The sequence below is a fragment of the Crocodylus siamensis genome, chromosome 7 (genome assembly GCF_052110815.1).
Source record: "Crocodylus siamensis isolate JL-2025a chromosome 7, ASM5211081v1, whole genome shotgun sequence".
NCBI classification, from domain to species: Eukaryota; Metazoa; Chordata; order Crocodylia; family Crocodylidae; genus Crocodylus; species Crocodylus siamensis.
The window spans coordinates 12,243,994-12,270,711 of record NC_143401.1 but is presented as its reverse complement, the minus strand read 5'-3'; the positions used below and the strand labels follow the sequence as shown (position 1 = coordinate 12,270,711).

General features: G+C 46.3%; 1 protein-coding gene across 1 annotated transcript in view; it reads left to right on the top strand.

Annotated features, from left to right (window-relative positions):
* The first annotated feature begins 2,410 nt into the window (after nt 1–2,410).
* LAPTM5 (lysosomal protein transmembrane 5) overlaps nt 2,411–26,718 on the top strand; it is a 37,556-nt gene continuing 13,248 nt past the window's right edge. The window contains exons 1-2 of the mRNA XM_090058282.1: nt 2,411–2,587; nt 23,852–23,945. Coding sequence (XP_089914408.1) covers nt 2,501–2,587; nt 23,852–23,945 — 181 coding nt within the window. The 5' untranslated portion in view covers nt 2,411–2,500. The remainder of the gene's footprint in view (nt 2,588–23,851; nt 23,946–26,718) is intronic.

Genomic DNA, 26,718 nt, shown 5'->3' with positions numbered 1-26,718 from the left:
GGACAGTCACTTCCTCTCCAATCTCTCAGTGCTAATCCTCGAAGGGAATCTACAAAACACCTTCCGTGGACGAGCCTATGGACTTCACTTCATAAATCTACTGGATACAAAAAATCATGGACTCAATACATAGATGTTGGTTTTATGACACATTACAACCTGCCTGACATCTAATTCAACAGGTACGTGCCTGACCTGACCTCTTACATTCTCTTTTCCCCCACCATTTCTCCCCTCCCCTCCCCTCCTTTTCTGCCCTTTGTTTTTCTGATTTCCTACTATTTTCTTCTTCATTGAGAGCCTCTTTCTTAGCCTGTGTGTTTACCTCTGTAATATTTCCCTTTGGCCTTTCCCCCCCTCCATCTTCTGCTTTACCTTTTGTTTCTCCTTTCTACCTATTTATATTTACACTACATTCTTTCCCACTTTGAGCTTTTCTCATTCCTGTTTTCCTGATCTCCATTTTTTTTTACTGACACCCAAGGTGGCCTCTTTTCCACCCTATATTCTATCACTGTAATGTCTCCCTTTAGCCTTTTTCCTCCTGCTCTCGTCCCCGGCCCCTCTGCTTTACCTTTTGTCTTTCTAATTTCTACCTATTTACATTCTCACTGACAACCTTTTGGGCCACACTTTTAGCTGCTCTCATTTCTTAGAGTCTCAGAACAGCAGAGACTTTCTATGCCTGAAGAAGGGTGACTGTGCCCAAAAGCTTGCTAAGACCTTTTTTCCAATTACTCAGTTGCTTTAATAAAAGATATCACATCTACTCAAAGAACCTTGCCTGCCCTAATTTGTGTGAGGCCTTGCAGGTGGAAGGGAACTGTGGGGACACAGGACCAGTGTTGCCAGGCACAAACTTGCAGAAATCCTGAGTCTAGCCCAAAGTGTTATGAGACTGACTTTGTCTTTTGTTTTTTTAATGGCTCTTGGTCTCACACAGCACTTGTTTTTACATTTTACTCCACAGTCAGGAGGCCTGGAAATTTAGAAACTTCCTTACTTAAAAATAAAAAAAGGGAAGAGGAAGTTGAGAATCTGTTGAAATCTTACAGCTCCTACAGATGGGGCTTTAATGAATTAGGCAAATATTGCGAGGCTGATACAAGCCTAAGACTTGGCAACACTATGGAACTATATTGACCATGGCTCCTCCTAGCCATGAAAAGTCCCAAGCACGTGCGATCTGCCCTGCAATGTCTTTTACCAATGCAAAGATTCCCACGTGGAGAGATGGATTTATGGCTGATTTCCTGCCAGTTTGCTTTAACCCAGCTGATCTAAGACAACTTGATGGAACACTGCCTCTTCTTACCCTGCCCTCCAGGGTAGTAAGAAAGCCGTGAATTTGCCCTAAAAACTATATGGCATTGAGGATCATGGCTATTAAGAGCAATTTCATGGAGCACATATAAAATGCTCACCACTAAAGTATCTGCATGCATTGTGCTACATATATGTTAGGTCAAGTAGAAAACAATCGTTCCCAGATGCAATGCATCTTAGAGGATCAAATTTCCAAGAAAAATAATACAGTAAACTGTAATGTGCTTGCCATGCAAATCGGTTAATTGTGGGTATGTCTACACATGCACATTTACTGTGCAGTAACTGAAATTACTGTGCAATACAGGTGTGCATCGACATGTCCATGCCTGTACTGCACAGTTAATATGGCAACTTATGCTGACTTGAGCATCATGCAGGTATCAGATTTACACCTGATTAGTTACTGCGCAGTAATGCACGTGTAGACACCATACTGCTCAGTAACACACTGTGTGTGAATGACTTGGGAACAACTTTAGTTCTGTGTGTCTGAATGCTGATCTGATCTGTATACAAAAAAGTTCATCTACTTTTACATGTGAAATTGTGTGGGAGAAAAAGGAGAATTACATTTTTCTCCTTTTTCTTTTTAACCTTCAAGGCTGTTGTAAAGGGGATTGCCTGTAATTTCTAAACTTAAGGCTATACTTTGCAAATGTGTGCATTCAAATCAGGTTCCCAAGTCTATATTACTGTTACAGAACAGTATTTTTCAAAGGTCCTTGGCACACTGCAGCTCCAATGGCTTCAGCAAACTTTAAGCAGTTCTCAGCACCTTTGAGAATTAGGTTGCTAATTTTTGTGCTGAAATGTAAATTTAGGGGGCATGGGCTAGCTTCATAGTATTGCCCCTTGCTTTTGTTTTTGTATGGCTTTGGCTTCATGTTTATAAGGTCACAACACAACCATATCATACCATCTATACTAAATAGACTGTCTCCAAAAAGCAGTTTTTGTAAACACACTTGCCAACTAGGACAGAGCAATAGTTAAAGATTTGCTAGAACAAACATTACTTGCAAGAACTCAACGCCCTCATGTGACTTTGGACATGACTTGACACATTTAAAGATCAGGAAGGAAGTTGAGTACAGCGGACTGCTTGCTTTGTTCAGTGCAGTTGTCTCGGATTCACAAGCACAAGCTCGACAAGGGTCTCAGCAGATCAAAAATGTCTCCTCAGATATCCACAGAGACCCCAAAATGTTGCTGTTTCAACATCAAGACTGCAACAGTTGCTCTAGGAATCTACCATGTGGTAAGTTACAAAATACAGAGTGAGATAGGAAAGCCGTAAAATGTTGCAGATCAAAGTGTTCCCAAACTGTTAACTTTTCTATATTCCCAAGAGAGGGAGGGGGAGGCAATGATTTAAGGGTGATAGACAAGAGCAGGAAAAAAAGAAACCTACTGTTCTGCTGGTTTTCTTAACCTTTTTTAAAATGATTGACTCTGTCAGAGCTGTTGGAAATTCACTTTACTTCCTGTTTTTCCTCTGCAGCTAATGTATGAGATTTTGCTAGTGCAGCCAGTGGCGTGAATCATGCATGCATTCAGTATAACTATGGGTCAACTGGTTAGAGATTGTGAAATGTGCATTGCATATTGTTGTGAAAATGCTGAAGTTATAGAGGAGGTATGTATGCCTGTAAACAGTACATAGGGAAAAGTCCCTTGTGATGTCTCAAACTTCTACTAGGCACTGTACATGGTTTAGTTTTGAATACTATGGCTTTGTAGTGATGCCCACTAGCTGATTTAGCTGTTATGGGAGGCTCGTTGTGGTGTAGAGGGAAGAAGCAAAATTACTTCATGATATTTCCCATGCTCTGCTAGACCCAGCTGCTGTAGATACTGGTCGGTGGCACAATTTAAAGCAGTTTTTGAGTGTTTCTGAGTTATGCCAAAGGGGAGGCTTGGCACACAGCTAGCTCGGCATCAAGGAGGATATATATGGTCTAAAATTACTACACTCTACACTTTGTGGGAAGCTGCAGAATGGGGCTCCTGTGGGTTGCTCGAGATGCAGTGAGACACTGTGGCATCTAATCTACTGATCAGACTGGGAGGAGGTAGGGTGGTGGCACTTCAGTGCGTGTTCTGGCTTCCCACTCTAGTTTGCTGCTCGAATCGCGTTGTTGATACCCACTCACAGGGTGCAGCTCACTTCCCCTCTATGCTGAGCTCCCTCTACTTTGTTATCAGTAATGATTACACTTCCTGTGAGCAAGAATGATCTCTACCCACCACCCTCCCCCAGCTTATCAAGCTCCTCAGCACAACGGTTACATCATCCCTCCCAACACAAACAACTGACTTAGGAGCAACACACAGATTTCACAGGACAGAGTGACACCCCCAATACAAGGCTAGGTCATCGATGGGTGACTTCCGTAGCACTTCACTGGCTCACATCAGCCGAGGATCTGGGCTATACTGTGGGGATATCATTGCAAACCTGAATTGTTTGAGTCATATTTTTGAGTAAGATAAATTGATTAGGAAGAGCTAAAAACATAACAAGAAATTTTACATGCGTGTTACAGATATGAGTAGTACGCATTATTGTAGACCAGAAGCGTATACAACGTGTGGCTGTAAGCAACCTTATTCTCCAGTTGGATCTATATTCATATTACCAATGCTGAGTGTTAAAAATTATGTCAGGGCCCAATATATCATGACACTGCTTTAAAAACTAGGAGATCTGAAAACATAATATTTTCTGTATTCTTATTTATTTATTTATTTTGCCTTCTGAGTTTTGAGCTTTGGGGCTACCTTCTATTCATTCTTTTCAGCTTTTCTCTACTACTGCAGAGGCTAGAAATGCGCTTCCTTTTCTTTTTAAGGAAACCTGAGAAACTCATGCTATCACATGACTCCAAGGGCTAGGGATTTAAGGGACTTTCAAAGAACTTTAGGAAGGCTGTTTAAAAAAAACCTCATTAACCATCTGTTAATCATTTACTAACTCCAGAAACTATTTATATATGGAAGCTTAGTATAAAGGGTAATGGCAGTTCCTTGAAGGTGAAAGAAAAATAGAGATACATGCACAATTAGAAATATACAACAGGGAACTGGACATACTGAACTGAACATGTAAGATTTCAAATGTTCAAAGACAAAAATCATTAAATTTTTCAAATGTTGACACCCTCCCCCCACTGAAGCTCACTGAAGCCAATGGAAAGACAGCCACTGACACTACCAGGATATGTATCACATCCAAAGTCATTCTGGATGACATCTAGGGATGCTCATGTTTCTCTTTTTATAAGCTGTAATTGGTAGTCCTGATTCAAAACATTCACATCTATTTATTTTGATGAAGCAGCATTTTCTGCTCAAAAACTGTTTTCAAAGTTTTCTGACCAACTCAAAATCATAAGTTGGACTTCCTTATACCCCTCTGGTCACCTGCACCAGCAGACCCTGAACAGTGAGGCAGGCTGCTATCCCCTGCTTAATGCCATTGTGTGGGGAGTAGGCAGGTAACAAGTTAAGGCTGAAGATGCACATTACACTTAGACAACACTAAATCTGTGGAACATTAATCAGTGTTAAAGTTAGAACATGCTGTGAGCAGTTGTATGTTAAGGGTTAATACTGTTGGTGAGCAGGGGCATAGCTAAGCACCAGGATATCTGGGCTCTAACCCTTCTCTGGGAAGCAGGACTGATAAGGAGGGGTGCATCCTGGGATACTGGAGGACTGCAAATTGATTGTTTTATCTCTGGGAGGCAGATTGAAAGTTACCCTAACAAAAGCTAGGTAACACAGCCCACAGTTAACCTCATTTGAAGTTGCATAACTTTGAGATGCTCAGAAGGCACTTAGCGTGAGATAACAAGCTTCAGTGTGTGAATGCAGAACTTTAGAACTTGATTCAGAGATGATACCTTCTATTAAACCAACTAAGAAATTGCAAAAAAAAAAAAAGAAGATCTTTTTCTGCAAGCTTTTGAGCATCTTTCCTCAGGCTCAGGGCAAATTAAAGATGATAAAAAGTCCCCATGGAGAGAAATAAATTTCATTTTTGCACAGAGGAAGCTGAAGGTGGAAGTCTGTTCCTCTGGGTCCATGACAGTGGCAGTGTGGATGCTATTGTGTTAAGTGCCTTCAGTGTGGTGTACTGTGTAATCAGTAACATCACAAAGACTAGTAGCCTTGGCCTGCCTCTGATGTGCTAATCAGCCCAGTTCAGTTGATGAGCTGGTATGGAAGAGGAATCAGTTGAGTTCCTGTTAGGATGGTGCCACATATTCACTTGCAATAACTGGAAATCATGGGAATGCAGGGACTTATTGAAGTTAGGGGGTGTTAGGAGATGACCCTAACCTGAAATGGAGCAACTTTGCAATTCCAGGACACTTAACATGCTAAACTGCTTGAACATAAATTTGCTTTCATTTTGACTGCACTTACTTAATAAGTGGTAAATTGTGACACCACCTCAGTGTCTGCTCTTTCTATGAGGTAGTACAACTGGCTGCTACCCCTTATCAGTCATAAAGTTGCTACTCAGAGGAAGAAGCCTGCTTTTCGAAAGCCACAGATCTTGCCTCCTGGGTGTACTTTAACTAGCTACCTTTGTGTATTGTGGTGACAGAGGGAAGAGTTGGGCAAACCATACTGGGTTGGTTATCAAACTTTCCTTATAATTTTCTATCTTGCAAATTAATACTAGGGGTTTTTTTCAACAGTGATTACATTTTAAATCATGCAAAGATGGACTTTTTTACATAGCTAAGGGACAGCCTGGATTTATCATGAGAGATAAGAGAGTCCCCAAAAGTTAGAATGATCCCCCAAAATAATAGAGGAAATGGTTTATTCTTTCATTAATGTTTTCTCTTATTTACTTCTTTTTCTTCCACTTCTTGACAGTCTGTGGATGTTTTCTTTCATTCACTCTATATGTAAATGTTAGGGCTGTGCGAAGCTTTGGTAGCTGATTCAATTTGGAGGAGATTCACCCTCTTTTAGGGACCGAATCTCTGACTCAGAATTGAATCGGGAGACCAGTTAAACACTCTGAATCAATTTGAAGCATCTGAATTGATTCAGAAAACAATTTGGAAAAGATTTGGTGATTCAGCCATAGACTAAACAGGCAGCTGACACAGCTGCCTCCAGCTGGTAAGTCTGTTGGGGTTGGGGGAGGGAAAGGGCATGGGGGAGGGAGGGATTGGGGCTGGGACTGGGACAAGCTGGCATGGGACTCGGGGATGGGGGTGGGAGGGTGCAGGATGCAGGAGCATACAGCACTCAGAGAGGGAGCTATGCTGATGCTGCTTGCCCAGCTGGGGCAGGGGTGGGGGGAGCAGATGCGGGCACAGCTTGCTCCGGGTGGAACGGGGCACATGGCAGCATGGCATAGCCACTGCTCCCAGCACTGCAGTGCCTGCATCCCATTCCCCCCCTCCCACCCCCCCATGCTGGCTGGCAAGCGGCAACAGTGCAGAGTCCCCACTCCCAGTACTGATACAGGCATGGCAGACTGGGAGCGGGAGCTGTGCCCTGCTGCCACTTGTCCAGCCAGCACTGGGGTGGGGAAGCGATGCAGGCATGGCTTGCTCTGGATGGAGGAGGGCAGGGCATAGCCCCCACTCCCAGCACTGCCATGCCCGTATCAGAACTTGGAACAGGGACTCTGCACTGTCACCACTTGCCAGCTGGCATGGGGGAGCATAGGGTGTAGGCACTGCAGCGCTGGGAGTGGGGGCTATGCCCTGCTGCCGCTTGCCTTCTTCCATGCAGAGCAAGCTGTGCCCACATCCTGCCCCTCCCACCCTCCGGCTGGGGAAATAGAAGCAGGGCAGAGCCCCCGCTGCAAGCACTGCCATGCCCACATCCCCCCCGCCCTCCTCCTCCAGTCCTGCGCCCCCCACTCCAGCCGGGCAGCTTGTCCCAGTCCTAGCCCCAGCCCTAGCCCCAGCCCCAGCCCCAGCCCCAGCCCCAGCCCCAATCTCTCCCTCTCCCATGCCCCTTCCACCCTTCCTCCCCCAACCCCAACAGACTTACCAGCTGCCTGTTTAGACTATGGCTGAACCTCCATAGCATCCATAGCGCCACATATTCACTTGCAATAACTGGAAATCATGGGAATGCAGGGACTTATTGAAGTTAGGGGGTGTTAGGAGATGACCCTAACCTGAAATGGAGCAACTTTGCAATTCCAGGACACTTAACGCATCTAAACTGCTTGAACATAAATTTGCTTTCATTTTGACTGCACTTAATAAGTGGTAAATTGTGACACCACCTCAGTGTCTGCTCTTTCAATCTTTTGGATTGGATTTGGCCAAATCGATTTGGGACAGAGGTTCAAATCTCCAAATTGAATCACTGTCCTCCGAATCGGCCAAATCCGAAGTGAATATTTGCTGCTTTGCACAAGCCTAATATCTATCTCTTTCTACTTGCCTGTCAATCAGTTATCTCCATACTTGCTAATTTATGTCTATCTAGGGATAATTAACGAAGTTCCTGTCACTATTATAGCCAGGTATCTAGTTGAACTATTGCTTCCCAGCTCTACTATTCCTTCCCAGCTCTACAGCTCCATCACTGTATGTTTCTTTTATATTAAGCCTTATGGAAAGCCATTTCATTACAGAAAAGGCTACCCAGTCTCACCACTTTAAGAGATAAAATATGAGCATGGCAAGGGTTTTTTTTTTTCATCCCTACCTTTTTGATCATATTTCTGTGCTGAGCATAAAAAAGAGGGACAAGAGGATTTACAGCCAGACAGGTGCTTGGATGATTTGCTGTATCAATACTGTTGGTTTATATCAATATAAATTATTGTTGTGGTTCCTAGCAATGAATCATAGTGACGGTGGGCAACAGTAGTGTCATCAAACACCAGCTCTCAGGCTTTGTGGTGATGTCTAGTATTCCCATAAATTAGATTTGCTGATCTCTCCATAGTTTGTAAAAACAAATCCTCGGTGTTCTTAATTGCATAGGTAAAGAGAAAAAGGAAGGAAGGAGTGAGAGGTAGAGCCCAGGGCCTGTGATCAACACAGTCTGAGTAAGATGCTTCAGTATTCAGCAGAAGCATGAATGATTAGCTTTAAAAAGAAGCACTGTGTTAATCCCTTTGGGGATATGGGAGTATCTGGCACTGGCAGTGGGAGCTGGGCTGGCCTGTTCCTTTTGCCAACAAATGATAAGCACAACAGCTGGAAGCCATTGGCCACTAACCCTGGAGTGGAGCTGAAAGTGGAGTTTCCATGTGATAGCTTGGCACCTCTTGATAGCCTGACAGTCTGCTGAAGGCAGACGGCTGAAGGAAAAGATCTTTTATAGTCTGTTGGACTGGTGCTCTGTGAGGACGGACTTGTCAGAAAACCAATCCTAACCCCTGAATCCTCTGGTATGACTGCTCACCTGAGATGGAAGAGGTGGGGGGTCAACTCCACAGACTTCCACAGACTCCTGAGATGACCTTGGTTAAATTACTTCAATCCAAAATCAGAGGATGATATGGGTGTTGCAGCACTTAACCTTTATGCACCATCCCTACATAGGTATTTGCAGCCCCATGATATACAATGTAGATCCACAAATGCATTTGGGATACTAGGATTCAGATTAGTTCCTTAGGCACCTACACTTAGGTACTAAAATACCTATATGTTTAGCTACTGGCTCAGGGTTGCATGCCTCCTTATAGTCCTGTCCTGCTGGTTCAATGCCACTTAAAATCTTGGCTGTCTCAGGGCTCAGCTTCAAGAAGAGGGGTAGATCATACTCTCACCTAGGCTAGTATGTAGTGTGCTGGTTAGGATACCCTCCTAGGATGTGAATTCAAATCCCTTCAAGTTAAGCTGCTGTAATATGTGTAACAGAAGGAGGAACCAGGGGACACTCTGCAGAGCCATGCTGACTGTTAATTTGGACTGAAACTCCCAGAAAACCCCAGGAAAGGGAAAAGGAAACTTGAGGCTGGAGTAAGGGGAAGAGAAAGCAGTGTGAATGTGGAGTCTGGTCAGCCCTAACCAGAGGAGTGTGCAGTGGAGCTGGAGATCTCCCTGGCTCTGTCAGCCAGGACTGTGGCCTAAAGGAGCTGGACTCAGGCTTGGTGGCAGCTGCAGGCTGATGTTTGAGCATGCTAGGGATGGATCATTCATTGCCTAAGAATTGGATTCAGATAAGCCAGACCACTGTATGGCAGTTGACTAATGGCATGTCTTCATGCCTACTTAAGTTCACCCTAGAGCCATACTTTGGTCTATGTAGACTATGAACTCTTTAGGGCAGTGAGTATTTTAATTAATGTTTTTGTATAGCATCTTGCACACTGCAGCCTTTAGGTGATACTATAAGAAGATGCCTTTGTTATTCTGAGGCTTTCCCACTCCAAACACAGAGCAGAGCTGGGTCTTTTTTCTACTTTGTTTTTGCAGCCATTATCCAAACATTTCTGCAGACTTTCCAATGGGCATTTCTCTTTCTCCCCACTGATATTTTCCACACTAACTTTATTTCCACACTCACACTGCAATGCAGGGGAGCAGGTCACCGGAGAGCACACACATCTCTGGGCAAGGGTTGCACGTGTCTCATGCAGATGCATATTACTTAAGGCTAATGCATGGGAAACCTCACCATTCATTTCTCATCTTTGCTGTCTCTCATTAATGCTGATTTTGAAACATGAAATATGAACGGTCGCTAGAGGAGAAAGCATGACATTAGTAGGTGAACCACAAGTTGGAGACGTGAGCAACCTGTCTATTTAGGTTTCCCAATAGATTCCTTCAAAAAAAGTCTTAGGGCACCTTAAGAGTTGGTCTTCAGTGTGGAGAATGAGAAAGGAAAAGAAAACACAACTTTTTCTTAACTCAAGTTAGTTAAACTGGGCTAAAATAGCACCAAAGACCACAGTGACTCATGTCAAGGTTGAAGAGCCACCTAACAACCCATTGTGGAAGAGTAACTATTCTAGCGCACAAGTTTCAGGAGCCAATGGCATACACAAAAGTCATGGACCTGCTACCTTTGACTCCCCAGCCTGAATAACCATGTATCTATCTATTTATCCATGTATTTCTCTTCCTTTCCCAAATACTTACTGAGAGGAGAGAAAGCAGTGAAGTCATGGTCTTCATGGGCATTACTTGATGCTTCTTCTTTGATATACATCACCTGTGTTCATATAATGGTGGTAGGTACCTTAGACACTCTTAATCATATAATCCACTCTTTGCTCAGGATGTTTCTTGACCCCTTTGTGCCCACCCTGCTCCTGTCACTAGTTTGTTATTGCACACGGGTCTGCAGAATAGTCCCTGAGTTCAAGCTGTAGGGGATAATACCTTCTGGTCTGGAGGTCATGACTACAATGGGAGCTGTTTTGCTAAAATTCCCACCTCCTGCCTCCCATGCTGGGTTTTCCCTTCCTGTGTATCATCAAGCCCAAATTCACACCTCGCTTCAAGTATTTAGAAAGTGCTTATATTACAACAAAGCAATAATGACATGAGTTATGCCCCTGAAACTTCCTATAAGCAGTTGAGAAACTGCTGTGAAAATAACGAGAAAATGGACTAAAAATGTGACAGGAAGAGTAGGCAAGGTGCAAAAGAGGAACAAGGAGAAGTAAGGAAGCCTGCTTGAAGGGAAGGGCTGAGAAATGGTACAATGAGACACAAACTGTGAAACAGCTGCAAAGAAAGGAAGCTCATTTTTAACTTTTTAATTTCCTTTTTCATGAAAGTGTAATAGAACAGAGAGAAGGGGGTTTGCCGAGTCCTCCAGTCTCCGTCTGCAATGGGAAAGTTTGTGTTTTTTGAGGAGATAAAGGCACAACCTGGTGTGAGAAAAAATATATCTCTAGGATAAGCATTTACAGGCAGCTGGCTTCCTTCTTCATTTCCCAGACACTAATCTGCTGCTCATGGATGCCCATATTTGAGAAGTCCTGTCAGTGTTTAGAGAGATATGGGTAATGGTGGAGACAAAGGAAATATGAAACAAAAGTACTTTGCAGGCATAGCATTATGTGCCATCTATCGCAAGCTATGTTAGTGATATGGGAGTTAACATCGTTTGTGGCATGTGAACCCTTCACCGCTTCCTCTTCCCCTCAAGCATGGGTTTTATCCTTGCATCTCATGGTTGATTGCACCTGAGCAAAGGGGGATTGTGATCTGGTTGCCTTTTATGCCTTCTCTCCTCAGGTGTAAATGTTGCCATCAGGGGCCAAGCAATATGGAAATAGGCTCTGAGGCTTGAAACAAAGAGGTCACCCACTAAAGCTCTACTGGTTATAATGGAAAACCAAGGTTAAAACCCAGCAATCATCAAATAGCATTGACACACTTCAGATCACATTGTAAGGACCTGATTCTTTACACAAAGGCCCTTTTTCATCACTCTTTAAACATTAGGAAGTCCTAATGTAAGTGAGAAGCCGGCTCTTAATCTTGCACTCTACTCTGACATACACTTCTATTATAATTTATACCAATGGTTCTCAACCTTTTTTTGTACCAGGACCCATTTGTAAACATCAATGGCCAGTCCTGACCCAGTGTCCCTCACTCCTGACCCACTGCTCTCACCCCCAGACCCTAGCCCCCAATGTGTGGGGCGGTGGGTAGGTGTGTGTGGCAAGGGGAGCCCCAAGCTGCCCCTTGCAGCCTAGAACTCTGCCAGCTGAAAGGGAAAAGCCAGTTTCCCATGTGTTTCTCCTTTAACAGAAATCCATTTTTATAGTTTTGTTCGCCACCCTTTTATATATTCTTGTGACCCACTTTTGAGTTGTGACCCAAAGGTTGAGAAGTACTGATTTACACCACTACTGTTTTCTCTGCTTTGGTATTTCTTACTGACATGCACCAGTATGAACCAGAGGAGAATCAGGATTTCTTATCCTGCAGTCTTAGTTTCCATATTCCAGAAATTAGAGATGAGCCTGGATTCAGCTTCTGATCCCATTACAAATTTGAGTCCAAAGAATTGGATTATTTGGATTTGCATCCTGAGGCCGTGCCATTTCTGATTTAGATTTGAGCTGTCCTAATGTCTAGGAGGCTCAGAGGTTCTGTTTCACTTGGCTTCCTGTATCATAGAAAACTGAAATAGTCATTTCCTCCTTTGTTCCCTCAAATGATGACATTTGAGGCATTGGCCTAGCAGCTGCAATACAGGAGGAGGAGGTACCAAGGGCTTGTCTCTGTGGGTGCCTGTACATGAGCTGGGAGACTGCTCAACATGCTGTAATTACAGCATGTCAAAGCAGACTCTGTTAACTGAGTCTGCTGGAGCTTGGTAATTACCATGCTCTAGTCAACCTCTACGTCTTGTGTATCAGCATCTTGGTCCTTCAAAATGGAGTCATTCTGAAGTGTGGAGATGCTGACACACAAATGCTGAGGCTGTCAAATTAAAGGGGCCCCCATCCACAGAGCATGTGTATAAATGCCCTGTGAGCCCAGATAGGAAAATTAGAGTGAATTAACAATGGTTTGAATTCAGGATGCATAAACTAGTGTGTAAGTTCTTGTTCAGGTGTCAGGTGGCCTTAGATGGCTGTAAGTTAATCCTTCAGTCTAGCTGTCCACCAAAATCTGAGCCTATGCTGGCCATCTAATCACTCTATAATTCATGTGTGTAACAGGGTGCCCTCCTCATCAGGTCTCCGCTGACTGCCCTGCTCCTGGGGAAACTGCCCCCTTTGCTCTCCTGCCAGGCATGATGGAAAAAAATGAGAGTCATTACTAAGGCAGGAGGCTACCCATTACTCACCCTGCTGACAAGGGCCTAATACCTGCTCTTATCTCCTCTCCATGGGCCCCATGCCTTGCAGATGTTACTCTGGTGTTACTTCCCTGGCCTATGTCTGAGGCAAAGTGGGCACAGAGTTGTGGCTCTTCACTACAGCCCCAGAGGGCCACTCACATGCCATCCTTCTCTCACTGGGGTCCTATTTACTCTGCTGGCTCTCACCCAGCCTCTTTCATGCTGTCCTCTCTCAAGGGCCACACTCATTGTAAAAGGGGGCTTGCTTGGGGCCAGTCTGTCATTGGCCTGCCTCCTGCTGTTTCTGAGCCAACCACCCGCCTCCTGTCTTGCCACACCTTGATGATATATAATTATGGTGTTAATTAGGTGGGAGGCTGTCTATTCTTCCCCTGATGCCAGAGGGTGCTATGTGCAGCTCCGTTCCTCCCCTACACCACATCTCAAGCCTTACAGATGGCATCCAGATGACACAATGCTCCCTGCCTACAGCCACACTAAGCTTAGCCCTCCTTGTCAGGCCTCAGACACACACACATTCATACCACCCTCCTCTCACCAGGGCCTCTCACACTCTACTCCTTCTCAACTCTTTCACTCATTGACAACTTGTATTGCCTTGCTCCCTCTTGGAGCGAGCCCCTTCAGCCATAGGCTTTACCTAGTGCACACCTTGGTTGGCAGATGTACCATCTTTTGGGCCTTTCCCATGACCCACACCAGGGTAGTGGCTAGTCAATTACCCGACTGGGTCCAAGCTTGCCCTTGCCTCTCCCAGGGCAATTCTATACACTCACACACACATACTGGGCTCCTAGCCCTCTGGTTTCCTCCCTCACTGGGGCCACGGGACTTCCTTCCCCAGTGGGGGCCCAGGTGGCCATAGCCATGCCTGGCCCCTTTGTACCCACAGTGTTGTGGGAGCTAGGGGTTAAGGTGCCTCAACCCACCTTTCACTGGGGTAGTAACTGGCCTGGTATTTCCTGGGGGATCCCATACCACTAGGAGCCTCACCAGGCCACCTGTCCCCAGAAGGGTGCAGCTTTAGGTCATGCCAAGGACCAGGAGCCTCCAAACCATCCCCCTAAGCTCCTGCCCTTACTTCCAGGGAAGTTTCTTTAAGAGCCTTGCAGCCAGGCAATGTATCTGCCTGCCTGCCAGCAGCGAACTGCTCTGTTTATATAGGCAGCCAGGATCCTAAAATGGCCACTATAATCAAGCATCTGCTGGCTGTTTGGCTCAGCCCTTAAAGTGGCAGTCACCACCAGTGCCCTCCCACACTCATCCTGTCCAGCCTGACCCAGCTTTGGGCTTAGTTCTCCTCACCTCAGTCAGTCCCATTCAAGTCTGTCGGGTGTCTCCTGCTGCCCTCACCTGAGTGTTGACTGAGCAATTCTATAACTATAGGCCTATTTTACTCCTTGCCCCTTGTTGGGCCACTATCCTCCCACGGGGCCTCCTCATTCACCCTTCTCACTCAAGGTCTCTCTTACTCATCACCCCTCTTGCTCACGGTCTCTCATGCTAGGGCTGTGCAGAGCAGGTAATATTCAATTCGACAGCCGTGTTGAATATTAAACTCAGTCCTGCTTTGATTTACCATCCGCTTTGAGTTGAAGTGGGTCTGCTTCGACTCAAGGTCAAAGCTGTGTCAAATATTCGAGCTGCTTCGATTTCCCCATGGGCTATAATGGGGAAGGTCAAAGCAGGCTATAACTTTGGCATTGCATGTCTGATCTTGATGAACCTTGCAGGAATGGTAGCTCCTGAGGAGCCCATAAAGCCTGCCAACTTTCAACAAGATAGGTTCAGGGGGTTCGGAGTAACAGCACCCCAAATTCTTGAGAGAAAACCTCCTGTGACTTCTGTGTGGAAAGTCACAGGGAACTCAAAACTACAGGCTTGCTATTCTCTGAGGAGCCCACCAAGCCTGCCAACTTTCATGGTGATAGGTGCAGGGGTTTGGGGGAAACTGCACCTTAGGTGCTGACAGACAAAACTCGTGATCCAGATGGAGCGAGGAGGGCAGCATTTGCTCCATCTGCACCTGGCGCTTGGGGAGCCCTGGCAGTGGGAGGTTTACCTTGAGGAACATCAGCTGCTCCACCAAACCAGGGTCCAAGCAGGTGCAGTGGGGTGTCACAACATCCGCAGCCATGCTGAACACCCTCTTGCTTGGCACAATGGTCACTGGACAGGACAGGTATTCCCAGGCAACTGTGGCCAGATCCGGCCACATTGGGCTGTGGGTTGCCCGGTAAGCCAATGGGTTGCAGTCCAGGGGCTCCACAGGCTGGCAAGATAGGCAGACACCACAGTGTGAGGGCTGTCTGCCTGATCCTGGGGTCTGATGGGTCTGGACCCCCTAATGTTTGCCATGGCCTTAGCCCATATTGGCAGCACCTGTGGTGGAGGGGAAGACTGGCTCATGGATGGCAGGCTGGGTTCAAGCAGTGGATCCCCGTGTCCCACTTCCCCCCACCTCTGCCGTTCTGCCTCCGTAACTTTCTTAATAAGTACCTCCCTCCAGTGACTCAGTGTCTCGCTGCCACATATGGTGCCCTTCACCCTTGGGTCACAGATGACAGCCAGCATATGCATTGTATTGGGCCCCAAGGGTTCAAGCCTTTTCCTAAGGCCCTCCTTCAGCCGCCTCATCGGTGCCTGCACATCTGGTGAAAGTGGCCTACCCCAGCCAGGAACACTGGTCCCCAGAAAGCTCTCCATCTGGCTGCGGTGCTCCTTCACTATGGGGACCACCTGGCTGAAGAAGGCATCAGCAGCACTGAGGGTCTCAGTGGCCTCGAGGAAGGGCTTGAGGACAAGCAAGATCTGGGAGATGGTATACCACTCAGCTTTGGTCAGGGGGCCGCTGATCCCAATCTCCCCAAGCAAGGCCAGCTCATGGATGGCCTTCTGTTGTTCCACCGGCCTCTTGAGCATCAGTTATGTGGAGTCCCACTGAGTCGCCACATCCTGGATGATTCTGTGTTGCAGGACATTTAGCTCTGCTTGTTTGTCCCGCAGCATTTTACCCCACTTCATGCTCCGGTGGAAGTAGCCTGCCACCTTCCTGCATCTGGAAACGAGCCTGATGGTGTTGTTGGCGCCATCACTGGCAGCCCTGTCCCCCTCCAAGGCATTCCTTACAATTAGATGTAAATTGTGTGCCACACAGCGAATACCAGCAAAGCTGGCATCACGGACTGCCTTGACCATATTGGCCCCATTGTCGATGACCATGAAGCTGCAGGTGAGCTCAGCCTGCCCAATGCCCAGCCACCCCTGCACTATTCGGTTCATGGAACCCCTGATCTCTGCTGCTGTGTGAGACTCATCCATCACCTTGGCATGAAGGAGAGCCCACCGACGGCCTGACTGGCCACACCAGTGCCCTGTGAGGGAGAGGTACGCATGATCTCCACCCCGGCTGCTCCAGATGTCCGAGGTGAAGTTTACGGTCACCTATGGACCTGCCTTGTGCAGCTCCTCCCTCAAGTGCTCCCTGCATGCTTCATATAGGGAGGGCACCACCGTCCCGCTGAAGGTGGTGGGTGTGGGCACCTGATAGGATGGAGCCAGCAGTGCCAGGAGCCACCTAAACCCTGTCCGCTCAGCAAAGGTGAAGGACTGGCCATCCAGAGTAAGCATCTCCCCAATGGTCTGGGTGATGTTGCTCGCTTTTGCAACTGGTCCCTTTTGCCCCATGTTACAGGGTGCCCTGCCTCTGCTGTGGGGGGACGGGGGCTGTGGAGTGAGTGGGGGCCGTTCCTGTGGCAAAGGGGTGGTGCCTGCGGAGATGATTCAGCATCCCCAAGGTGGTCATATGCTTTGCTCCCTTGCCCCAGCTGATTTTGGCTCGGCAGTGCACACAGATAGCAAACGCGGGATCATCTGCCAGCTCATAATGATCCCAGCCCATGCTAGTACTAGGTCTTTCCCTCTGGCGTGCGGGTGCATCTGTGGATGCTGCTGAACTCTCCCCCTCTTCAGCAGTCAGAGGCACAGCGAGAGAAAGAGCGGACTTAGCAGAGCCGCTTGCCTTCACCTGTACAGAGGCACCTTCTGAAGTGCCTTCTGGGAAAGGCCTTGTGGCTTGAAAGGAAAAAACCTGAGGGGCGTCAAGCACAAACTTGACTGATTCCCCCTCCTTCCCCAGAACTTCCCTTGCCAGGGCACTGAGATCCAGGTCCAGCGCCAGCTCTTCTTCTGGGGCAGGAAGGCTCAGCATCGGCAGTGACAGGGGTGGAGCGCGCTGCTGTGCTGGTTGCAGTTATGGTGGGAGAGGTTGTGGCTGCCGTGTCTGGACATGAGGGAGTCTCAGGCACAGGCAGTGGCTCTGGTGGCACTGCTGCTCCCCTCTTTACTGCTTGTAGCAGCCTCATCCCTTGTAGTGGGAGGAAAGAGGCTGCTTCTGAGTTTGGTGGGGGGAGAAACTGCAGCTCCCCCGCTTGCTCCCCTTTGTGCAGGCTGGCCAGTGTGGCCACCTGCCTTTCCACCCCGCTTCATAATGCGTTCCTTCGTATGTAAACTGGAACCTCTAAGTGTGCCGTGCACCGCAGGTTAGATTTCTGGATGTTATGTAAATGTGTTTGTGTGTGTAGATAATATATTGAGAAGCATTGGTGTGGTGAAAAGAATGAATGATGTATAAAAATATATATATATAAACTAAATATATATAGAATAGATCCTAGGCTACTACTAACCCTATCCAATATAAGCATAAACTAATATGAAAAGTAGTTATAAAATAAAAGCACCAAGTTCTCAGAAATCCCTGTTGCTAGCATTGCAAGCAGGGAGTCTGTTGAAGATCAGGGCTTCCAGCCACCGTGGTCTGACGCGGAGGTGCTGGAGAGCACCAGCAGCGCAGAGACTGACCCCAAGGCAGAAAGCAGGGAGCTGAAAACTGCTGCCTTTTCTGCATTTTCTCTGCCCCCCCCAGAGCACTGGGATTGGAAGGGACTTCAGTGAATGCTGACAGGTCACTGGCCAGCCACACATGTCAGTCATGAAAGAACTCCTTCCCCCCTCCCCCTCCCACCCCTTACTTTCCTCCCCGCCCCCCAGGAATCCAGTATAGGCAAGTCCAATATTCAAGCCTTGTAGAATATTCGACCCACGCTGTTAATATTCGACTTCTGGTATTCGATTCAACAGCTATTAGACCAGCTGCTATTCGACTTGACTTTCACTTTTCAAGGTCGAATATGTCGACTATTTGTTGAATCAAAGATTAAGTCGAAGCTTTGCACAGCACTATCTCATGCACCTCCAGGCTTTTCCCTGCTGCCTAGGCATGGCCCCAGGTCCTTTCTCTGGCCTGAGGTCTGCCTCAGGGCTCCTTAACGAGCCCTGGCCTCTCACCACCAGGGATGTGGGGCTGGGGTTATGAGGCGCCTTGACTTGCCTTTCACAGGGGAGGTAACTGGCCTGGCATTTCCTGGGGGCTCCTACGCCACTAGGAGCCCCATTAGGCCACCCTTCCCTGGAAGGGTGGAGTGCTATGTCTCACCCAGGACAGGGGCCACCTCCTCCTCATACCCTTGCCCTTACTTGCTGACCAGGCCAGAGATGCCTCTCAGCCTGATGTTCCCTCCTTCCTCCTGCAGCACACTGCAGCCCAGCTTATATCTCTGGGAACAAAGTGGCTGCCCTCATCAGGCACCTGGCCGCTGCCTGTTTTCTGCCCTTGAAGTATACGGCACCAAAGGTGCCCTGGCACAATGCGCATTAACTTTGCAGCTTCTATTGGCTTGTTTCAACTTTCCTGACAGTCCCCATAGGGATGAGCACGAATTGCCTTTTTCATTCTTTCCAGATTACTTCTTTCCCAGATCTGATTGGGGTCGGGGGGGAGGAAGGTTGTGCCCACAATCTTGTTTAACATTTTCCCCGGTGATACATTTGGTCCCATAAAAGATCCCCCCTAAAAAAGCACCTTGTTTCTTGCTTCTATCTTAGACCAGTGGTTTTCAACCTTTTTTTTTCATTTGTGCAGCCCTAAAATATTTTGAATGAAGATGTAGGCCCCTTTGAATTGTAAGTGTAGATAGTCACAAACTTTTGATTGATCATAGCCATCTTTCACAGACCCCTCAGGCATAGTCTGTGAACCCAAGGACCTGCAGACCACAGACTGAAAACTGCAGTCCTAGACCAACATGGTTACAATAACACTTCAAGCTCTGCCTTCCTTGATTGCTTTACAACAGGCAGTCCTTTTATTGTAATGACATCAAAGGACTGTATTTTTGCTGGGACTCGGGGAATTGGAATGACTCAGGGAACATGAGTATGTTTCTCATGTCTGCCAGCAGTTGCTTATCTAATCTCAAGGCCACCCACTGAACGTCTCCAAATTTTGGTTCCCCGTTGCCGAAATAGGAAGGTAATCCTTTCTTTTCCCCACTTTTTTTCTTATCTCCTTAGATTGTCAGCTCTTCAGTGTAGGACTTTAGCTACATGTAGCACCTAAACTGTGCTCTAAAGTTGTACAGTACCGCTGAGGACTGCCATGCTGCAGAAAAGAGTATTTGTCTTCCATATAGCCATCTCTCAACTTGCTCTGCTGTCTGTTTGCCTTTGCAGTGTTGTCACTTGCATGCATGCATGCACTGCAAACGCTCATACAAACCACAACAGTTCTGGTATGGCGACATCTGCGTCATGTTTTTGAGCTAGCCCGTTTGAAATAAAAAGCACCTATAAATATTGTGAAAAGCTGTTTGAGCCAGATAGAATGCATATTTTTAACTTATCTCAGTGGGGGCTGTGATGTTTCTTTCTGTATCTGTTGTAAGTTCTGTTATCCTACGACCGGAGGCTTAGAGATCTCTGAAGTTTAGATAAGATGGTTCTGCTCATTTTCCATTCTCGACAAAACTCCAGCAGTGGCTGGAGTCTTTTGTATCTAGTAGTTTGATACAACTCCAGTGCATGGGCACCTCCAGTGCTTATTCTTGGTACTAGATAATCTAGCTGATTTATGAGGTTGATGCTATATGACATACTCAGTTTCTGCATAAATTAAGTTTCTAAATTTCTCACCCTGGTGAATGTCAAGAAAGCTTTCTGAATGTGAACAGCATAAATTGTGTGACACGCCTGCTGAGTCCACAGGCAGCCTGAAACAAAAGCTGTAGGTGGTGTGAAACCCAGAGCTCCCTGTTTAATTCTCTTAGGGTAGGGGTCAGCAATGTTTTCTGGTGGCAGGCTGGAATGATCCAGCTCAGATCCAAGGCATGCCAGTGCTAGGACCCAGCTACTGTTGCTTGTCCCCACAGCTGTTTCTCTCTGCTGCTCAGCCATACTATGACATGAGTGAAGTGCCTCACTGCCCAGTCACCTGGCTGTGGTAAGTCACAGGCTAAGCTCCCCACCGCCGAATGGTGAAGTCCCTGCTCCACATACCAAATCCAATTGTTCCACAGGCCAGATCCAGTCTGCAGGCTACAGGTTGCCATCCATAGGCTCTAGTGCTAAAATGTCACTATGATGTCGTTTAGATATCATTCTTCACTAGTTTCTCACTTAACTGTTGGCAGTAGAGACCAGAAAGGGATTTGGGAATGAAAACAGCAGGAATGTAGGTATTATTTTGTTTGAGAGTGAACTAGTCTTTGGGATTTAAAAATGCCTCCAAAATCTCTACTGAGGAGGTGCTTTTATCAAACAGATGGGGTGTACCATATAGAAGTGCTCCAGGCACATGCTCTATGCTGTAATTTAAGGGGCAGACAGAAGTAACAATTTTCGAGTGATATACCCCGACAGCACTCTGAAGCTATGACCAAACAGAAGTGCATGGCTGCAGAGCACTTTAAAAGGGCCCAATCCCATGAAAATCTGAATCCTCATTGCATGAGGGTTCAAATGAAGATGCTCCAAACCAAAGCATCTTCAGTAACTTGTGTCTGTGCTGCTCCCAGCCTCAGCTCTATTTTCAGAATGGGAGGGGGGAAAGGGAGCACAGAGAGTTCGATCTGGGGGGTTTTTAGCCAGTGCTCAAGGACAGACAGGTGTATTGGAGCCCTCCCCAAGGTGGGGAAGGCTGTTATCTACTCACTCCACCTCCAGTGCTGCCTGGGGAACCCCTAAAACAAGCTCCCTCTCCTCCCCTTCCCCCCTCCCATTCTGAAAACAGTGCCAGAGCTGGGGGGGAGGACGGGCATTGCTAGGGGAGACCAGCTGCAGGCTGGCAGTCAGCAGCTGGATTTCCCAATCCTCCTGATCCCAACAGTGAACTTTTATTGGGTCTGGGGGATCATTGTAACTCACAGAGCTTCTTGCAAAGTGCTATGAGTTACAGTGGGGAGCTGCTTTTCGGTCTGTGCCCACAGAGCACTTTTTGTAGCACTATAAAGTTGCAGCACTTTTAAACGTGACAGAAGTGCATTGTTTGGTGGGGGGTGGCCTCTGAGCCCCCCTGCACTTTCCAGACTATAGGGCAAGGGGCACTCCACAGCCTCCTGGCCAGCACCAGACCAGTGGAGAAGACAGAGGTGGGATTAGAGGCTGTCACTCAGCCTCTCATTCTGCTCCCCGCTCCCCCTCCCCACCCCCATGCTGGGAGCAGGCACTGCAAGCCAGGTGGCAGCTCTCATGTAGACTAACAGCTCAGCTCCAAGCATTTGGTCCCCAGCCATGCAGGGTCTCAGGTTGTGTGTGCGTGTCCTACCTGCGGCATGTCCCCTGTTGCTGAGAGCTGCCACCGCACTCATCATGAGGCCAAGAAGCAGCTCTCACCCAGCCCTGCTCCAAGCCTGTGGTTCCCAGCTATGCAGGGTCCTGAGCAGTGTGGAGGGTAGGGATGCACACACGCATGTGTGCATGGAGGCCATTGTGCATGTGTATGGGTGTGGGTATGTGTGCATTTGTGTGAGGGTGTGCATGTGTGTAGGTGTCTGTGGGTGTGTGTGTAAGTGTTCCACCCATAGTATGTCCAAGCATGTGGTCCCCTCCAGCCACGCAGGGTTTCAGGGTGTATGTGTGTGTGTGTATGTATGTGCATGAATGCATGTGTGTGTCCCACCCAGAGCATGTCCAAGTGTCTGGTCCCCTTCCCACAGCTGCACAGGGTCTCAGAGTATGAGTGTGTGTGTCTTACCCACATGGTGTATTTAAACATCTGAGACACTGGGCCTGGAGGGGCCTGGAGGACTCCAAATGGACGTCCTCACTTCCCAGGGAGGGCCCAAGGCACCCAGGAGTTACTAAGGGGTTAGGGTCTCTGACATAAGTTAAGCAGGGAGTCTGTGGCAGAGCTGGGGATTGTGGCCAGTTCCCTGGATCTGGCCCAGCTCTCCAGCCTGTGGTCTTTCTAGTGCCTGTGCATGCAGCCCACCTTGGGGGGCTTACAACTCCAGACTCTAGTTTGTATAACATGAAATAATTATTGGCCCTGATTGGAGCTCCCAGCCTCCCCTCCCCCCAGACCATCTCCTGGGGCACTTGCAGTCTGGCCCACAGAGCTGCTTTCCCCATACCCCCAGTTCAGCAGCATCACAGCACATGACAGCATAGTTTCTGGCAGCAGGTGTGAGAGCAAGGTGGGTTGCTGGCTTCTGCAGGCTTGGCTTGTGCTCCTGGGCTTCCCCGGTGGTACCAGGGATTACTAAACAAGCTCACAAAGCCCATGGGATACTCACAGAATTGCCAGACATTTGACCAGCATACATAAGTTATTTAAAGTGCGGTAAGTTGCTGAAGTGCTGTCAAATACAGTGCTCCAAATTCAATACCTCATTTAACAAGGGTTAATTTAAAGTGCTATAAAGCTGTGGACTCCTGTTAAATCATAGCAATAACTCGCATTAAAAGGTGAGAAAAGCAACTTCCATACACGCCCTTAGTTCACAAGAGGGTCAGGTGTTTGGCATACACAGCTGGAATCCTGCAGGACTTACTGCCCCCATGGGCTCACAATACAGTCATTTCTTATGTGCCTAAATGGAAACCACTCCATTTTGAATAGCTGAACTTTGATCTGCTGATGGACAGCTGTCTGAGTGAGATAAAAACTTGTCGTGTTGAAAATGAATTTCTCCCTGGAGAGCCAATGTAGCTTTGAGAAGGAAGCAGAACATTAGGGCAGGAACACAGCGCTGGGACTGAATTCGGGTCCTAGTTCTACAGCAAACGCTGTGCGAGACTGTCAGTGTCACATCTGGAGAGGAATGGATCGTGAATGCCTTTTGTGGTGCTGTAACTGCCTAATTTTAGTTTTCAAACTGCCTATTTTTTCTTAAATAATAATTTTAAAGCTTGATTTTTCCCATTTGGGCTGTTCGTGTAAACCTCAAACTATTATGTGTGTGTAGGTGGGTGGTGTAGGGGGAGGCATTATACTGTTTTTTATGCCTAGGTGTCTAACTGCCTACATGTGGTTCTATTTCATCCTTATTAAGTCCCTGAAATACAGTTAATGGAAAAGATGGGTGGGTCCTCCTCCTCCTCTCTGCTCTTTTGGGACTCAGTCCTGATGGTGTGTTACAAAAAGTAGATGTATTCATGGATTTTCAGGACTTGAACAGAGTGGAGTAGAATTGCACTTTGGCATCCAAGTCCATTTAAATACTTAACAGGTGGGATAGAATATGGCCCTAGATCCATCAGTATTGCTTGTAGCAAACCGAGACCCTCAGAAACATTGTACAGTGATGTTCTAAACTGTATAACTCTCTGGAAACTCATTTCTTCATTAAAAAATGGCAGATGCCTCTCCTGACCATCTCCTTTGTATTTGCTCTTCCAGGTCATGAGTCTGCTACTTCTGATTGAGTACTCTTTGGAAGTGGCTATTGGCAGAGGTTTCTGCAAAGAACTCAGCAAGGACTACTATAAAGTTGGTAGGTAGCAGGTGGGTGAGAAGCTGAGGGGGTCTGTGCTGGAGAGGGTGAATGAAATCCAATATTGTTTCCTCTCCCACTCTTTCTCATGGCAGTTTTAGGAGACTGGTTTTTGGAACAGATGGGTCCAAGCTGCAAAGTTCAGCCTCGGATCCCAAGGATCTTGGTTGACGGTTAGGAGCTGGTTCAAAGGCAACTGAAGTCAATGGCAGTTGCATTTCCTTTGAATGTAATAGTCTTTGAAAGGGGCCTTCCTTTCACCTCCCAGTTTTCATCTATTGTGTTCTCCCTCCCATCCGAAATGTTCTTTTCACCTTTCCTCAACCCCACCTTCTCCTTTTAGTATCCCTCCCTTTCCCGGGTCTCCACATTGTTTCCATCTCCCCCGCTCTCCTTCCCCCTTTTTTTTCATTCCCTGGATTTCTCACTTTCCCATCTGCCACCCACACCTCATGCCCCATTATATTTCACAGCAAAGTAAGCAGTGGAAGAGAGAGCAGGGTTGGTAGCGCATGCAATACAAGTGTCTTCATTAACAAAGTTCTTATTGCTTGCATCAGAAAGGACCCTGCGTGACTGTCTGAGCTCAGGAGGAGATTATTTTTTATGGCTGAAACATTTAAAAAGATAGCAGCCAATTTTTTACCGGAGGAGAGTTGGTTCAGCATGACTTTACTCAGAAACTTTACGTGTGGAAACACAGGGCACTATTTTTAAAGAGTCACTTTCCAGTGTAAAACCACAGTTTGAGATGCAGCTTTGGAACTTCTTTTAATAAACCAGAAACCAGCCTCCAACAGAGAAAGCAACCAACTATAACTACCAGCTGAACAAAAAGGAACCCTGCAAAGATGCAGACTCGCTTCTGCAATGGCAGCAAACTTATTACTGGTTCCTGGCTGTGTAAATATGTCCTTAACCAGAATGCATGCAATACACAGAGAGACTGAAGATGCATCACTGAATGGGAAGAAAAGAAAGGAAAGCCAAATAAAACAGGATTTCTATATACACTGTTTGTCAGCCAGCAATAGCTGGCATGAGTATAGGGTTTGCTGTGAAGAAATGATGTGTAAAATACATGTTTTTCGCTTAACAAAATTGTCTGAGATGCTTTAAATTTGAATATTGTTCCAATGCATACAATTCCTGCAGAATCTCATGCATACATTCATTCCACAGAATTTCTGCATAAAATTCTGTGTAAAACTGGCAATTTTTTCTATCAAATAACATTTACATTTAAAATTAATTCAGGGCCAATAATTATTTCATGTTATGCAAACTTAAGGAAAAGACTATTTTTAAGCAACCCCCCCACCAAAAACTGTGCAATTTCAAATTTTCATGTGGTTTCAATATCAAAATACACTGCTTGTTCAAGCCAAAATATCAAATTTTACAAGTCATGAAATTTTTCTGCAAAAAATAGGATGATTTTGATTGAAAACAGTACTGTGTTAGAAAAACAAAACTTAAAAACGCCAAGTTTGGTATTCAAATCTCCCCTGCCTCCCTCCCCGCCCCATGTGGAATATGTTCCATATTTGTAATACAGTTCAAGCCACTTGCATTTCAAGGTGCTCTCAAGCCATCCAAATATTTTACAGAACACTGCTCATGATTTCTCTCGCATTTCCTTTTCTGGTCAGAGTAGGAATTCACCAAAAGCAGCCACTCTAGTTCCAGAAACTGGAAATGAGGCAATGTAGCAAGGCATTGCAAAAATCTTCAGACTAATTTCAAGTGAAGAAGTGCACGAAGTTTCAGGAGAGTGACTCCCCTGCAAAAAAAAAAACCCAGTTTTTTTTCTATTTGTCCCTAGTTCTTGCCATGCATATATTGCACCAGATTAAAAGGAGTTACTTAGATTGTGAAGAAATAATGACAGTGTTTGCCATTTCATGTAAGATCTGGTTTGTAGATATAATTAAGCATTCATTTGGCCAAAGAAGGTATATGAGAGACTGATTTACAGGCCTGGGGCTTTGACACTAAAATGAAACTTTGAAAAACTAAGTTCAAATTCCCCACAGGACATCTTGCTAGGCTATTGGCAGTTTTATCTTGGATCCTTAAAATGATGTCTTTCTGCAATAAGATTTAGTTCTGATATACTGTATTGTCATTTTCTATGGAAAAAAACCCCACATTTAGTCAAAACTTTCCCAACCAACTTTAAGGCACATGCTTACTTGGCCTTAGGGCCTTTCAATATCTACCCCCAGGTTGGATCTCCAACATGCCCTTAATGAATTTTTGGGTGCATTCATTTCCTTTTTTAAAATAAATAAATACATATTGGTCAATGTGGTGAGAACAATAGAGAAGTCATTACAATTTTAATAGAATCAGCCAAAAAAGTACCATACCTAAACAGAAAGAAGTATAAATAGACTACCTACTACAGGCAAACAACAACAAAAAAAATTAAAAATCACTCCTGTCTGAAGTAGAACAGGCTTGACAGATGAGCAGATTAATTTTTCTTGTGGATCCTGCCCCTCCTTTGAATTCAGTTGTCCAGCAGCAACTCTGTTGCGCATCATCAATATATCAACCTTAGCATCCCATTCCAAATAAGCAGAGTGTGTGGCTGTTAAAGCACCCTTTTATGATCCTTGCTTGCCTTTACCAGGCCAGTTTATTGGGCCATAAAACTGAAGCAGGTCTTTTTGCATTCAAAGGAAATGTTAGGAGGCATTCAAAGTCCCTTCTGGCCACATTCAGGAAACAAACTCTGCTGTGGCCAGAAGTTAATCAAAATACACTT